Source organism: Antechinus flavipes, chromosome 4, assembly GCF_016432865.1.
Source record: "Antechinus flavipes isolate AdamAnt ecotype Samford, QLD, Australia chromosome 4, AdamAnt_v2, whole genome shotgun sequence".
NCBI classification, from domain to species: Eukaryota; Metazoa; Chordata; class Mammalia; order Dasyuromorphia; family Dasyuridae; genus Antechinus; species Antechinus flavipes.
Genome location: NC_067401.1, coordinates 180993585 through 181011010, shown reverse-complemented (window position 1 = coordinate 181011010; position 17426 = coordinate 180993585). Strand labels below are relative to the sequence as shown.

The following is a 17426-nucleotide window of genomic DNA, read 5'->3' as shown; positions in this document are numbered from 1 at the left end:
TTGAAAATACATAAACACTATGCAAATATAAAATATTATTAGAAAGTGATTCTTTTATATGAGAAAAATAATGAAGTTCACACTTACATATCCATAGGATACAGAGTCCTTTCACATTTATCATCTCATTTGATCTTCACAATAACCTCATGAGATAGGCAGCATAATTTTTTTCTAATTTACCAAATAAAGAAACTGAGACTCAGAGAATTTGTCATTTGCCTAAAATCATAGAGCTTTTTCTTCATTCTAGTTTCATTATTATATACTATTCCTTCTCTAATGATTTTATTCCATTATGTTTTATCCTTATAGCTAGAGAATCTGTAACATTACACTCCCCAGACCTACAGAAAAGAGAATACTGCTACTTTTTCAGTAAAACATAGCAATAAGGACTGATATTTACATGTTTAAAAAAACAACTGTTATTTATGAGTATGAGTCAGCTCTCCTCTGACCACTGGTCCAAAAAAATCTGTTTAAGTATACTTTTCAATCATATTATCATAGAATGTTAGAGATAGAAAGGCCATTACTCACTTCTTCAATATCACGATCACATAGCATTGTATGAACTCTGAAAACAATAATAGTTGAGTCTCAGACTATTTGCAACATTAGGAAAATTCTCCTTCAGTTTGCTGACAGAAATGATTCTGTAATGGTTTGATTAACCAACAAGTTGATTTTCATATCTGCTTAAAATTTGCTATTTCATAGATAAAGAAAGAGGTTAAGAAAGGTGAGATGACATTCAAAATCACACAGTTAATATATCACAGAACTGGAATAATTTTGTATTTCAATTCCAGGGCTTTTTATGCTACAGCACTGCATCACACAGCTTTAATTTCACTTCCTATAAATGATCATCATAGCCCATACTGTTTAATTTTTATTGTATCACTATAACTTTTCTTCATCCCTTGATATACAAATCTAAAACCTAGTAACTAAGGATAGTAAATTCTATCAGATAGCAAATATATACATTAAAATACTATTTGCACTTGAACTTTTACCACAATCCAAGAACCTAATGGTTCTTAATCCTTAGGCCTTGTTATATCTTTTAATTTATGTGATTTACTTGAATGTGCTAATCCTTGCCAAAAAAAAAAAAAAAATCATCCTGAATTGCAAAGGAAACACTGAGAACTGAAAAAGAAAGAATTATGGTTAACTTTACCAAGCAATAAATCCATTGCTGGACTCAGTGGTGAGAATTTATATGGAAAAATTTCTTTTAAATGTGTTTTAAAGGGAAAGAAGAAAAAAAGAAAAATTGTGTACTAGTTTCAAATCTGCCAACTTGCCATCTCTATAAATTGGGGCAATTCATGGAAACTCTTTGAATGACAATTTGCTTAATCTGAAAAATAAGGAGATTTATAAATGTCTCTTCCAGATATAACATTTTATGGCTTTAAGAAAAGGAATCTAAAGGAGAACTGAGATTTTAAGAAAACAAATATTTGAAAAAACAATAGATCTAATACAGAAAAGAATTATCTATGCTAAAGAGATAAGGGAGACTAGTCTAAGTTTTATTCTAAGATCTCCAGGACTTGAGAGGAAGATGTCTCTATGAGTTTTCAGTACCTAGGATACAGAATAACTTTAGAATTTTCCCATAACCTAATTCTCTAGAGCAATGGGTTTCTCTCTAGATGCTGTGGAAGTGATATGACTATAGATATTGTTCAAGATTATAAAAGCCTAAGTATTAAATATTCTGGTAATAAAACTCTGGAAAAGAAAGTATAATCAAGGATAGGAAAAAACATGGTGGTAATATATAAGAGACTTAGATGTGGAAATCCACAAATGTCTCTATTCTTCCAATGTGGTCAATAATACTTATTTCCTACTTTCCTCAAGGGCACATCTAGAAACCAAGAGAGAAAATACCTCTTGACATATAAGAATGGAGAGACCATAGACAGTCACAGAATGATGATTTCTTCTAGGCCCATCTAGTAAAATGGGCTCTTTGAAGAGTCAGAGCTAAGGAAGACAAAGGGCTTAAATAATTTACTTTGAGAGCAACTGGAATGTTTTAAATAATAATGAGATTTCTCATGGATGAAATCCATTTCTTTTCTAAGAATCCCAAAAGGAATCAATTAGACAGTTAAATAGAACTTGATTTACAGGGTGCAGATAATACTGAGGGAATGAACCTCATAGAAACAAAAACACAAGGGATTTTTAAAAGTTGTTTGCTATTTCCCTATGTTCCAAGCTGATGATGAAATTTGTTTATGTTTTTTTTAATAAATCATTATTGATGCTTCTTACCTCTAAGAGTAATGGTAAAAGGAAAAATGATGCTTTTGTTTTTTAGCATTTTAATAGGAGGAAATATTTTAGACTTGATGCAAAATATTTATGCCACACTGGTTTATGCAAGCTTGTTCATCAATCAAAAACAATAGGAATAATCACTTTGGTTCTTTTTATTGTCATGACAGTTAAAACAATTGTAAAAGTGAATCTTGCTGTGGTAGAAAAGAGGATCATGATGGGAATCAAGGTGGGGAAAAAGTATTAGTTTTGGTTCTGCCATTTACAGTTCTTTGATGTTGAGAATAAAATTGTATCTCTCCAGATTTCAATTTTCTTATCTGTAAGACTAATTAATTGAATTCTATTAAAAGTCTTTAACTTTAGGCCCATCAACTGTTTTTAAAAATGTTTTGATAACTATTTCAAAATAACTGATTTCCTTTGTATCGCTTTATGTTCTATGTTATGCATTTTAAAAGATCATTCTTAGAAAGGCTCCATATACTTCATCAGACTACCAAAGTCTATCAAAAAAGGGGGAAGATTCTCTAGACTCACATTTTTGAGGTTCCATTCATTTCTAGGACTCTAAGATAAATGAATCAATGAATAATTAAATTGCATAGGTCAAGAGTATTTTAAGTACCTAAATTTACTATTTAAGGATGTAGGCAGCCCCAGTACCATTGAGGTAATAATTTGTATTGGAAAAGAATAAGAATTCAGAAGACCTGATTTCTAGTTATAATGCTATCAAGTTAAGTATCTATGAATTACTTCCTCTGTTCTATAAAATCAAGCAGATAGAAAACATTTAAGATTGTTTCTAGATGTAATATTCAATGATTTTTGTGATTCTAATACAAGAAGATATCAAGCAAAATCCTTGAGGATACTGATTTTCAGTAGTTTCCAAATAAACTATTTGCTTTTAGTGATGAAACTGCCAGGCATATTGGAAAGAGTAATGGATTCTAAACTACTAACTTAATCTCTCCAGCCTCATTTTTCTTACCTGCATTGTCAGGATAACAACATTTCAACTATTTCATGAAGTTGTGAGGAAATTCATTTCAATTAAACAAATAATTATTATGTGCCTATGATGTGTAAAGGCTTCACTAATTTTTATTCAAATGTATTATCATGCTGTGGAAATGAGCCTAAGTTCTTGAGTGAAAAAAGAGCAGCACAAGCTAGAAAAAGTTCTGACAAACTCAATCAGGTCATGTTAGCTCTCCAAACATGAGTCTCCCTGAGTAAAGAGAAGCTCTCATCAGAGAACTGGATTTTGATCACAGAAAAAACAAATGCCCACAATTAATGAATTTGTATAATTTTGTATTGTTCTTTTTTGGCTTTTTTTTTTTTAAGACAATCAAGGTTGTCTTACACAACCTTGTGTGGAAGGTGCTCAGGGTCACACAACTAGTAATTGTCAAGAGTCTGAGGCTGTATTTGAACTCAGTTCCTCTTGACTGCAGGGCCAAGATTTTTTATTATTATAATATATGCAAGTCACTGGGCAATGGGGGGAGGTACAAAAATGAAAAATAATGAAATATCTGTCCCTACAGAGCTCACACTCTAATAGAGAGTGAGACATAAGTTAGAACAGGATTAAGTACATAAATTATAAAGACTTACTTTCCCCTGCATCAGTCCTAAATTCAGTCACTTATTCTGTAGTCTCTCTATTCCTAAAATGTAATTGCTCTTGATCTACATCTATGGACTATGACCCTTTTATTCCAGATACTTCTGTAGTCACTCTTTCCATCTTCTTTTGGATTGATTTCCTGACACATTGGACTTCTCCATCATTCCGCAGCAGACTTGCCCGCAACAACCATAGTCACTCTAGTCCTCTCAGCGTTCCACTCTTCCCTCATCAAATTTCTCCAAATGCTTCATGAGTATTTTCTACCTCATCCTACCCAATCTTTTCAGCCATTGTTGTCTTTCCCATTAGATTGTAAGTTCTTTGACAGAAAAGATTATCTTTCTTGTTGTTTGTATTTGTATTCTTTGCTTGGTCTCTTTCCCCTCATGAAAGGAACTTGAATGAATGAAAATGGATCTTAATGTTTATTAATCACCATAACTACTATTTACATTTTCATATTAATTTATAGTTTATAAGAACCCTTTGAGATGAGATTGGTAGGGTGATTTTTTATTATTATAATATATGCAAGGCACTGGGCAGTGGGAGGAGGTACAAAATGTATATTTACATTTTCATATTAACTTATAGTTCATAAGAACCCTTTGAGATGAGATTGGTTGGGCAAGTATTTTTATTGTTATTTTATAGAAAGGAAATTTAGCCTCAGAAATTCTTTGAATCATCTCTATCATCATCAAGCTAGGTGATAGGTCTCCAGGCCAGACTTTTTCCCTCTAAATTCAGTGTTCTTCTCATTATGGCAACTGTTTGGTAGTCAATCAAATAAAGTGAATTTTATCAGCTTCTTTATAAGCAACTCACTCCAATATTCTCTAGTAGTATGCAAAGTTTTTTCTTTGAATTTTCACAAATTAACCTTATTGTATCTTTTTGACAACATGCTTTTCAGTGTCAAAAAGGGACCTAAATTTTTTTACAATTCTTATATCTATGCAAATCTTTAGATGGCTTCCTTATGAAAGTTATATTTGCTCAGCTTCCTATTCTGAGTTGGAAGATTGGGAACATTATATTTCTTATGCATCATTTATCAGAACTCTAATTAAACAACCTGGTGCCTGGGAAAATTCAATTGTGAGCAGGTGTATTATCACAGAGGATAGGGTACCTATTTCATATGATCAGGTTCAGTCACAGTTGAAGAAGAGTGGTTGATCCTCAAGAGTACTGCCTAGACCTCCATAAGTTTGACTGATAAACCTAGGAAGAAAGCAGAAGAATATGGGAATGAATGATAAGACACAGATGAAAATGACTCTTAAGGTATGTGGCCATACAACAAGAACATTATATAGCCTCAAGAAATAGGCACAGCAGGCCAGATACTTTAGGAAATAAGCATCTTTCCCATTCCATTTTCTTGGCCCAGTTATTATACATCTCTAGATGTATTGTAGTTAACAGCTTTCTTTCACAGTCACAACCTTATCTGCTCCTCACATATAACTGCTAGGTATACAGGATAGGAATTATAACTCACCTTTATAAAGCAATTCAAAGTTTCACAAACCATTTTCTTTAGAATAACCCCATGAGGCATGTAGTTCAAATACTGTAGTGATGTGTTGTAGTGTTCTTGGTGGGTTTTTTGGAGGTCTCTGGGTAGTCTTCGTTTCAGTTCAATAATCACCACAAGAATAGCCAAGTCCAAATCCTTTATTATTTCCTTCACAATCTAGTTTCCTTCCTGGGGCCCAGACCAGCTTTCTGACTGGCCTTGGTATCACTGGGAGAAATGCAGGAGGCCAGCCACAGGAGATGTTAAGATGGAAATGAATCTGGTTCCCACTGGCTCCGAGAGCTTGAGCTCCTGCCTCCAGTCCACTTGCCTTCTCTGGCTCTGAATGAATCTGGCTCTTAGTCCCCGCTTATATGTTCTACACTGAGTATAAACCAATCATTATATCACTAGGAAACCATTGTTGTTATAAGATTAAATCAATCATACTAAACTTAGAGATCTATTAATCACCATGCTAAACTAGATAATCATTGTCTATATCAATTCCACTGACAATACTTTGTAAGAATCCTTGTTTTAAGTATAGAGTTCTGGCCCATAACAATGTGTGAGTTACTTAAGACAAAGTAAAATAATTTAAAATCTTGAAATAAACCCTTTTTACACCTTAACAAATTTTAATATGCAAAATATCCTTTTGCTGTAGTCATTTGTTTTATACAATGTGGTACTGAATTGACAGAATTTTAATACATTCTTTAATTTTCATCATGAAAATATATAATATTGTATATCAACATACCTTTAATAATAAATACATCATTAATATTTAATTACCTTTGATAACAAATACATTATTAATATGCTTGATTGGTATTATTAATGTTAATAATAAACAAATAATAAATCAATATATTTTTAATAAAGTCCATTTTTCCAACTTAGTTTTGATGACAGCTTATAATATTTTAATTGAGCTCATATAATATCATTTCATAGGCTTTAAGTGTGTTAAGTTCCATATACTGATAAATTTCTTAATCTTTCATAACCTGTGACATAGATGAAAATATGAAAATATTCCATCTCCATTTAGGAATTTCTATAAATCTGGATCAATTCTGCTTCTCAGTGTAGCAATATATTTCTCACATCATTTGCTCAATGAGGACATGACTTCCAGTCCAAGTAATGTGCATTCTTTAAAACCACAAAATTAAAAAAAAAAAAAAAACAGCAAAAGAGAAAAATGAAATACATGCTTTTGGCACAAAATTCAGGACTCACCTGATAGAGAATTAAGTAGAGGAATATCATTCCTTTGATATTCTTGAACTTTTGTTCTTCCAAATGAATTTTGTTATTATTTTCTCTAGCTCTATAAAATATTTTTGATAGATCAAATTATAAGTAAATATGAATAAGTAAATTAATTTAGCTTGACCTACCCATAAGTAAAATTTTTTACTGTTTAGATCTGTTTTATTTGTGTGAAAAGTGTTTTATAACAGTGTCCATATTATTCCTGGGTAATTATATAGGTAAGCTTCCAAATATTTCATATTGTCCACACATATTTTAAATGTAATTTTTCTTTCTATCTCTTGTTGATAAGTTTTGTTGGTAATCTAGTTTCATCTGGTCAAGGTCAGACATTATGAGTCAGATTAGTGTTAGCAAAAGAAGATAAATGTGATCATTGATATTATAAAAAGAAAACATCAAAACTACTGCTAAGATCAAGCAATTTTGACACCATGTCATTATTCTTATTTTATGGAAGAGAACAATAAGTTTAAAAGAGCTGAAATAATTTTCCATAGTTTATGCAGCCAGAAAATGGGTTGAAGCTTGAAAAATCTGAAACCAAATTTAGTGTTCTTTCTTTTGTTTTCTCCACTTAATGGTATTTTATTCTTTCCAATTACATGTAAAGATAGTTTTCAATTCATTTTCATAAGATTTTGAATTCCAGACCTCTTTTCCAAGAGACAACAAATAATCTGATATAGGTTATATATGTATAATCAGACAATATATTTTCACTAAAGGCATGTTGTGGAAGAAAAATTAGAACAAAAGGGAAAACCACAAAAAGAAGCAAAATCAGTATTCTTTGATCTGCTTTCAGAATACATAGTTCTTCCTCTAAACATGGATAACATTTTCCATCATGAGCCTTTTGAAAATATGTCTTATATAATTTTATTGCTGAGAAAAGCCAATTCTATCATACTTGATCATCACACAATGTTGTTGTTGTATACAACATTCTCCTTATTCTTCTCACTTTGTTTCAGTTCATATTGTCTTTCCAAGTTTTTCTGAAATTGGTGTTCATATATATATGTATATATGTAAATTATAGAACAATAGTATTCCATTATGTTCATATACCACAACTTGCTTAGCCATTCCTCAGTTGATGGGCATCCTCTCAATGTCCAATTCTTTGCTACAACAAAAATAAAAGTTATAAATATTTTTGAGCTTGTGGATCCTTTTCCCTTCTTATGATTTCTTTGGGCTAGACATAATAGTGGAACTGCTGGAACAAAAATGATACATTTAATAGCTCTTTGGACATTGTTTCAAATTGTTTTACAGAATGATTGGATCAGTCCATAATCCTACTAACAATGCATTAGCATTCCAGTTTTTTCACATTTTTAAATTTAATGTAATTTGAATCACATGAAATGTAATATAATTTTAATTAGATTTTACAGATAAACTATTTCTGAGTTAATCATGATACAGGATGTGAGATGTTGGTCTATGTTTCTAATAATAATATTTTCCAGTTTTTCCAGAAATTTTTGTCAAATAATGAGTTCTCATACCATAAGTTGGAATCTTTGGATTTATTAAACAATAAAATGTCTATCATCATTTACTATGTAATATACCTAACCTGTTCCACTGATCCACCACTCTATTTCTCAGATCGTATCAATAGTTTTGATAATTGCTGTGTTATAATATAGTTTTAGATTTGGACACCTTCTTTTGCATTTTTTTTTCATTCATTCATTCCTTTGATATTCTTGAATTTTTGTTCTTCCAAATGAATTTTGTTATTATTTTTTTTAGTTCTATAAAATACTTTTTGATAGATTGATTAGAAAGGCACTGAATAAGTAAATTAATTTAGCTCAACTTACCCATGAGTGATTGTTATTTTCCAATTGTTTGGATTTGTTTTATTTGTATGAAAAGTGTTTTACAACTGTGTCCATATAATTCCTGGGTTTATCTTGGAAGATAAACTTCCAAATGTTTATGTTGTCCACAGTTATTTTAAATGGAATTTCACTTTTTATCTCTTGCTATTGGGCTTTGTTGGTAATATATAGAAATACCAATGATTTTTGTAGATTTATTTTATATCCTGCAACTTTGCTAAATATTAATTATTTCAAGCAATTTTTAGTTGGTTCTCAGATTCTCCTAAGCATGACATCATGTCATTTACAAAAATAGTTTTGTTTCCTCATTGCCTGATCTAATTTCTTCAATTAATTTTTCTTTTCTCATTGCTAAAGCTAATATTTCTAGTACTATATTAAATAATAATGTGATAATGGACATCTTTGCTTCATGCTTGGTCTTATTAAGAAAGCTTCTAACTTATCTCCATTAGAGATAATACTTACTGATGATTTTAAATCAAAATGGGATGGAGGGGGAGTTTCTGCCAACTATCAATGAATATTTCTAATATCATTCATGCGCCATATAAAATTATTAACTTATAAAACTCAAGTAAAGGTACATTGTTATACTCAGCTTTACCTCATCATAGTCCATAGTTTACTTAGCTAATGATTTCCCAGCAGCCAGGCATTCCTCATCACTGTATTAGAAAGATACTGTCTTTTTATCATTTTGTATCATTTAAAAGAAAACTCCATCTATTCCTATGTTTTCTAATTTTTTTTTAATAGGAAAGGGTGCTATATTTTGTCAAAAAGTTTTTCTGTGCCAATTGAGATAATCATATGTTTTTTGTCAGTTTTCTTGTTGATACAGTCAATCATGCTGACAGTATTCCTAGTATTGAATCAGTTTTACAACCTCTGTTATAAATCCCATTTGGTCATAGTGTATAATCCTAATGATAAATTGCTGTGCCCTTTTAGCTAATATTTTATTTAAAAATTTTTGCAGCAATATTCATTATGGAAATTGGTCTATGTTTTTTTTTTTTCTGGTTTATTATTTTTTCAATAATTTACATAGGATTGAAATAAATTGTTCTTTAAATGTTTGGTAGAATCCACTTGTAGATCCAACTGACCCTGGAGATTTTTTTCTCAGGGAGTTCATTGATGTTCAATTTCTTTCTAAAGAAAAAGAAATGTTTATTTCCATTTCTGTTATTTCCTTTTCAGTTAATCTGGGCAGTCCATATTTTTACAAATATTCATCCATTTCACTTATGTTGTCAGATTAACATACAGTGGGCAAAATAGTTCCTAATTATAACTTTAATTTCTTTTTCATTGGTAGTGAATGCATTTCATTTTTGATACTGATAATTTGGTTTTCTTCTTTCTTAATGGAATTAACCAACTTTTTTCTATTTTATTGTTTGCTTCTCCTCGCCCCCCCCCAATAAAACCAGCTCTTAATTTTATTAGTGCAATAGTCTTCTTATTTTACATTTTATTAATCTCTCCTTTGATTTTCAAAAGTTCTAATTTGGTATTTGATTGGGGGTTTTCTGAAATTTGTTCTTTTTCTAGCTTTTTTTAGCTGCATAACCAATTCATCATTCTGTTCTTTCTCTAATTTATTCATGAAAGCATTTGGAATATAAAATGTCCCCTAAATACTATTTTGGATATGTTTGGGTACATAGTTTCATTGTTGTCATTCTCTTTGATAACATTATTGACTATTTCCATGATTTATCATTTGATCCACTAGATGTTTTCAATTAGGATTTCATTGTATCATGATCTGAAAAAAATGCACTTAATATTTCTGCCTTTCTGCATTTGATTGTGAAGATTTTATGCCATAGTACAAGGTTAGTTTTTGTGTAGATGCCTTGTACCACTGAGAAAAAATTTATACTCCTTTCTATCCCCAATCAATTTTCTCCAGAAGTTTATCATATATAACTTTTCTAAAATTCTATTCACCTCCTTAACTTATTTCTTAGTTTATATGGGGGTTTTTTTGTTAGGTTTATCTAATGCTAAGAGAGAGGTTAAAATCCCCCACTAGTATAGTTTTGCTATATATTTCTTCCTATAAATAATTTAACTTCCCTCTAAGAATATGGATACTATACCATTTGGTGCATACATATTAAGTACTGATATTACTTCACTATCTAAAGTACCTTTTTAGCAAGATTTTGTTTCCTTCCTTCTATGTTAATTAGATCTATTTTTGCTTTTGCTTTGTCTGAAATCATGATTACTACCCTTGCTTTTCGTTTTCTGCAGCTGAAGAATGATTTATTCTGCTCTAGCCTTTTACCTTAATTCACTCTGTTATTTGCTTCCATTAGTACAATTCACATTCATAGTTATGATTACTGTGTATTCCCTCCAAACTATCTTCACGTTTATAATTTTCTCTTTCCTTTCCCTCAATTATACTTCTTAAGGAGTTTTCTTCAGTCAATTTTTGTCCTCTTCATCTTCCAAGCTGTGGTCTCTCTTTTGCATATATCTCATTTTTAAAAAATGTTTTCTTTTTTTTTTCTTGTTTACCTTTTATTTTACATCTTTGTCTTTTCTTTCTTTGTTTTGTTTTTTTTTTACTGAATACAAAATAAGAAAAAAATTTTTTAAAAGACAGAAAAGAAAAATTTTTTTAAAATTGTCATGTGCCCAGCAGAATATCAGGGAGGATTCAAAATTGATAACAATAAATTTCCATTTCAAGAAAGCATATATAATAATAGAATATTATATTCATGCTGTCCATTTTTCTTTTGCTTCCTTGTAGGTTGTTCTTTTGTTCTCTGTTATGCACTTTTTACCTTATTCTTTTTTCCCTTTTCATCTCCCCACCTCCCCCAAGCAGGTTACAATTAAGAACAGATATACTTATATATACATATATATATATATTCACATCCACACTTACATATACATATATTACATATACACATAAACACATACTCAAACATATAATATATATATTTGCCCATATAAAGCATGCATCTAAAACAATTTAATATGGCTGACATAGAATGTAGATTTCTCTCTTGATTGAATCTTTGTTTGACTTTATCTAAGATCAATAATTACTAACCCTACATTTTTTTCTAATAAATTCTACTACAGATCCTTCTTGCTGTGTTTCTATATATCTCTTAATTTATATCCCTGTTAACTCTTATACTTTAATTCTACGCTTTAATTTGCCTTACCATTACTTAATTACCACCTATTGATCCCTCCCTTATCTTTCCCATCCATCTTTTCCTTTCCTCTTTATCCCATTCCCATTAATCTGCAAACCTTATTCCCCCCTGTTTCTAAACACCCTTCTGTACCTCACTTTATACTATGCCATTTCCTCCCTCATTTATTTCATTTATCTACACACTCATATCAAACTACTATAACTCCATACAGGCTTCTATATTCCACTTTATCCTTTATCCCTTGCCCCTTAATCTACACACTTTGTCCCATTGCCATCAATCAATACATCCTTCTATACCCTATGTTATCCGATTTTCTCCCCTTTTGTTTCTTTATAGATTTTGAAGGGTGCTATATTCTTTATAGTATATATGTAGTGTTGCCCATTGAACCCATTCCTGATGTGAATAAATTTTCAGAACTGAGTCTCCTCCCTCCCCAATGCCTCTGTGTCTATTCTTCCTCTGCACCTCATTTGTATTACTATTTTTATAGTTATTAGACAATTTTGCTTTTTAGAATCAAATCATACTCAACTCTGCCCTAATCTTTCTTTTGAGCTACCTAATTCCTGATATAAATCTTAAATTTATGACATACATTTCCATGTAAAATACATTTTGTTCATGTTAAGTTCCTTGAAATAAATCTTTAATATTGGATTTTATATATTAAATTTTCTATTAAGTTTGGGTTTGGTTGAAATAAAGTTCTGAAAATCTGTAAGTTCATTGAATATTCTTTTTTTTTCCCTTCGATATGATAGATGATTTTGCTGGATATGACATTTTTGGCCACAGACCTAGTTCTTTTGATTGCTTGTATATGATTCCAGAACCTGCATTCTTTTACTGTGGCTATTGATAAATAAGTAAAATCTAATTGTAGCTCCACCATATTCAAATTGTCTTTTTTTTTTCTTGTTTCTTTGAAAAAATATCTCTTTGACCTGGGGTTTTTCAAAATTTGGCAATAATATTCCTATATGTTTTCCATAAAGGGTCTTTTTGGGGTGTGAACAGTAGTTTTTTGTTTTTTTTTTTTTTTTTTTTTTTATTTTTTATTTTTCCTTCATGTTCCATCACTCAAGGACAATTTACTTGGATTATTTCTTTCATTATTGTGTCAATGTCCAATTATCCTCATATATTCTTTTCTTGATCTTTTCTCCAGATCTGTTGTTTCTTTATGTTTTGAACTTTTCTATAAATTCTTTCTTGGCAGATACCCATTTAACATTACTCTTTGAAGTAAAAGAAACTTTTTTTACTTCATTGTCTTTCTCTGATGATGAACTTCTGTCTTCCCTATTTCCATAGTAAGTTTCTATGGTTGGGTTCTTTCTTCTTTGATGATTCCATTGTTTTTAGTGAGATATATTAGTGTAATTATCTCTAATCACAGTGTAGGGGAATGTGTCCACTTCAGCTCTCCCTTCTGTCCTGGAACCTCAAACTAAAAGTTCTACCTTTCTGCAAGTGCCCATAGCCATAAAAGTTCTTGCTTCACTGTTTCTGCTTGCACCAGATGTGCTGGTTCCTTTCCCCCTACTCCTTCCCTCCCATTTCAGTAGCACAGCAGGGTCTGGCAATTCTAATCAGCAAATATTTCTTCAGTCTTCCTGGACTCAGAACCCCAAGTCCCCACACTGTCCTATAAATAAAAGTTTCTGTGTTTCCATCTGAAGCTCCAGCCAAACCCAGCTGGCCCCAGGATTCTCTACTTGCTGTTTCTAAACTAGTCTAGACTAGACTAGAGCTAGTCTAAAAGTATTTACACTTCACACTGGTTAATTCCCATCCTGGGCTCTTTTTTCCACAAGAAGATCCTTGTTCTGCCCCAAGTCCACTTTATTTTTCACCTTGAGGTGCAAGTTTTCACCTGTCTAAGAGCTTGAAATTTACTAAACTATTCCATCTTCCCAGAATTGTCCCCGCCCCATATCTTTTATATTGTTTTCCCAAGTTTTCTTCTACTACCTCTCTTATTTTTGTTGTTGTTTGTTTGTTTTGCTGAGGCAATTGGGGTTAAGTGACTTGCCCAGGATCACATAGCTAGGAAGTGTTTAAGAGTCTGAGATTAGACTTGAACTCAGGTTCTCCTAACTTCAGGGTTGGTTCTCTATCTAGTGCTCCACCTAGCTGCCCCTTTTATTTGTTTTTTAAAATCCTTTTTGAGTTTTTCCATATCACAGCAGACATTTTGACATTGTTGTCCTCTTCTCAGTTTGTGTTTGGATCTTACCCTGTCACCATAGTAGCTTTCTATGGTCAAGGCTCTTTTCTCACTTTTTGCTCATTTTTTATCCTATGGCTTTTAAAGTTGAACTTTGCTCTTGGTGCACCAAGGGCACTGTCCCAAGCTTCTTTTGCTAGAGGCCTGGGGCCTGAGGTCTGTTCACTAGCTTTCTACATTAGTGTATTCTAACACAAAATTTGGAATTTCTGTTGCAATTGAAATCAGGAAGAATTGATTTAAATCACTAATAATTAGTCAGATGTCTTGCCTATAGAATGCAAAATATAGAACCTTACTACATAATTTGACTGAAATAACCAAACTTAGGAAAGAAGAGAGGGACAGGTGCATAGAAGGAGGGAAGAAAATGAAAGAGAAAGGAGGAGAGGAAGAGGAAAGGGAAAGAGGGAGGGAGGGAGGGAGCAGAGTATCTTTTGATTTTATTTTATTATCATGTTGATAGAACATGAAGGAAAAATAAAAAATAAAAAAAAAATAAAAATAAACTACTGTTCACACCTCAAAGAGACCCTTTATGGAAAACATATAGGAATATTATTGCCAAATTTTGAAAAACCCCAGGTCAAAGAGAAATTTTTTCAAAGAAACAAGAAAAAAAAAAGACAATTTGAATATGGTGGAGCTACAATTAGATTTTACTTATTTATCAATAGCCACAGTAAAAGAATGCAGGTTCTGGAATCATATACAAGCAATCAAAAGAACTAGGTCTGTGGCCAAAAATGTCATATCCAGCAAAATCATCTATCATATCGAAGGGAAAAAAAATTGATATTGATTTATTTTGATTTATTCAATAAAATTTGATTTGATTTGATTTATTATCAAATAAATTTGATATTTATTGATTATTTATTTATTAATCAATATAATTATTGATTTATTTGATTTATTTTCCCTTAACCTTTCAGGTGTGTGATTCAGTATCATAGCTCTATGGAAATCTAAAGTTTTATACATAATAGAATGCGGTGCTTTGATACCACTGTTGCCTGTGAACCTTTCCATAGTTGAGAGAAACAAATTTATATATTTTTAAAATCATTATTACCTGAGTTAGTAAATTAATTGCCTGGTTCTTGATTCATATGGAAAGAGACAAGGGGAAAGCAAAGGAACAAGTATTTATGAAATGTCTGCTCTGTGCTAGGTGCTATGCTAAGCACTTTTTACAGATATTGTCTCATTTGTTCCTCACAGTCCTATGATGTAGATGTTATTATGATTCATATTTTACAGTGTAGAAAACTGAAGAAAACAGAGGTCAAATGACTTACCCCAGAATTATAGAGCTAGTAAATGTCTGAAGTTGCATTTGAAGTCAAGTCTTTCTGGCTCCCGGCCTAACAGTGAATCCACTGTACTATCTAATTGCTCCATTTGGATTTGAATCTGGATTGTTAGAATTCACTTCCAATTACCCTGGGTGTCCTTTTGCACTTCCCCAGTGCCCTCTTCATGGCTCCAGTCACATCATTGTTCCTCAGACTATAAATGAGGGGATTAATCATGGGTGTAAGGATGGTATAGAAGGCAGAAAAAATTTTATCCTTGACTGGGGTATGGTATGATTGAGGCAACATATAGGTATATAAAGCTGCTCCATAGAATAAGGTAACCACCATTATGTGTGAAGAACAGGTGGTAAAGGCTTTCTTTCTCCCCTCTGATGAGTTCATATAATGCACAGTGATGAGGATCTTAGTGTAGGAGGTGATAACTACAGAAAAGGGGATTAGCAGCATCATGACACAGCAAACATACATCACCATCTCATAGATAGTTTTGTCACCACATGCTAGCCTCAGCATAGTGGGTGCCTCACAGAAAAAGTGATTGATCTCATGGGAAGCACAGAATGGTAGACTCATTGTGATGGGAGTGAGAAGAAAACTATCCAAAGACCCCCCAAACCAAGAACTGACCAATATTATGATACAAATCTGTCTACTCATGAGAACAGGGTATTGTAAAGGGTAGCAGATAGCTACGTAACGGTCATAGGCCATAAGACCCAGCAGGAAAAACTCAGCTCCCACAAAAGTTTGGTAGAGAAAATATTGAGCAGTACAAGCCATGAAAGAGATAGTCTCCTCACCTGAAAAATAGTCCACCAGCATCTTGGGGACTATAGTGGTGATGTATATGATATCAATGAAAGAGAGATGACTGAGTAGAAAGTACATGGGTGTGTGGAGGTGAATGTCTGTGTTGATCAAGAAAATCATGACACCATTAGCCATCAAGGCAATTAAAAAAATGATGAAGATGATGATAAAAATGAAGCTTGAAGCCACATTATGACTAAAGAACCCCATGAGGAAAAAATCTGTATAATTCATTCTGTTGTACCCATCTATTACTGTTGAGAGAGGCCTTGGGTCATTCAAAGAAGAATCAACATCCAAAAGAGAAATCATCCATGGGCAAGAGTTTTTACCCACCTAAATAAGACTTGAAAAGAAAAAAAAAGTGTTAGTGAGATAGTGTTTGAAAAATAAAAATCATATAAATTTTATACACATACACAAACATATATAATTTAAATAATCATATATCTCTCATATAAAATACATGTGTATATAATTGAGTAAAATTATAATTACATAAATATAAATATATGTAGAAAACACCATTTCCCTCTTCTAAGTTGTATTCTTGTCATCCTAGTGAAATTCTGAAGTTGTCTGCCTAGCACAAATAGAAATTAATATTTAGTAAGTAAATGTTCCATTTTATCACCCAATTTATTCAATTATATTGATAAAATTAAATGAATACAAAGTCTTCATGCCATCTGGGTTACATAATACATACACACACACATACACACACACGCACACACATATATATGTTTCTCAAACCATTAATTAAAATAGTCTACAATCTGTTAATTAAATGAACTATTTAATTGAGTTGGTCTAAAAATTCAGACAAATCAATAGAACAAGTAATCTTGTTTGGAAATAGGTGAAGTCCATTTATCTAAACTAAAACATAACTAGAGATAAGTGTTATCTGGATCATGTTCATGGTAGACAAAAAAATCGTGTGCCTGAATGGAACCATGATGGGATCATGAACTTCAGTTGTTAATGTAGATGAAATTATTATAGTTTACATTTCATAATTATAAATATTATATATACATATATAATCAGGATCTAATGATTTCAGCTTAATTTATACAGCTGAAACATGCTGAAATTGCTAGATTTTCTAGCAATTAGTATCATTCACTTTTTAACCGATTTTACAAGAAAGAGAAGTTAGAAAAAAATGATAAAATGATTATAATTGTATTCAATGTCATTTAAGGTACATTTTTAAA

At 31.6% G+C, this 17426-nt stretch overlaps 1 protein-coding gene across 1 annotated transcript; it reads right to left on the bottom strand.

Moving 5' to 3' along the window:
- Positions 1–14118: 14118 nt before the first annotated feature.
- On the bottom strand, positions 14119–16515 carry LOC127561406 (olfactory receptor 2T6-like; the record flags this gene model as incomplete). Its single annotated transcript, XM_051996659.1, has 2 exons — positions 15536–16515; positions 14119–14143 (listed from the first exon to the last, which is right to left on the bottom strand). Coding segments are annotated over exons 1-2 (1005 nt in total), but the record flags the coding sequence as incomplete, so codon positions are not given.
- Positions 16516–17426: the final 911 nt, after the last annotated feature.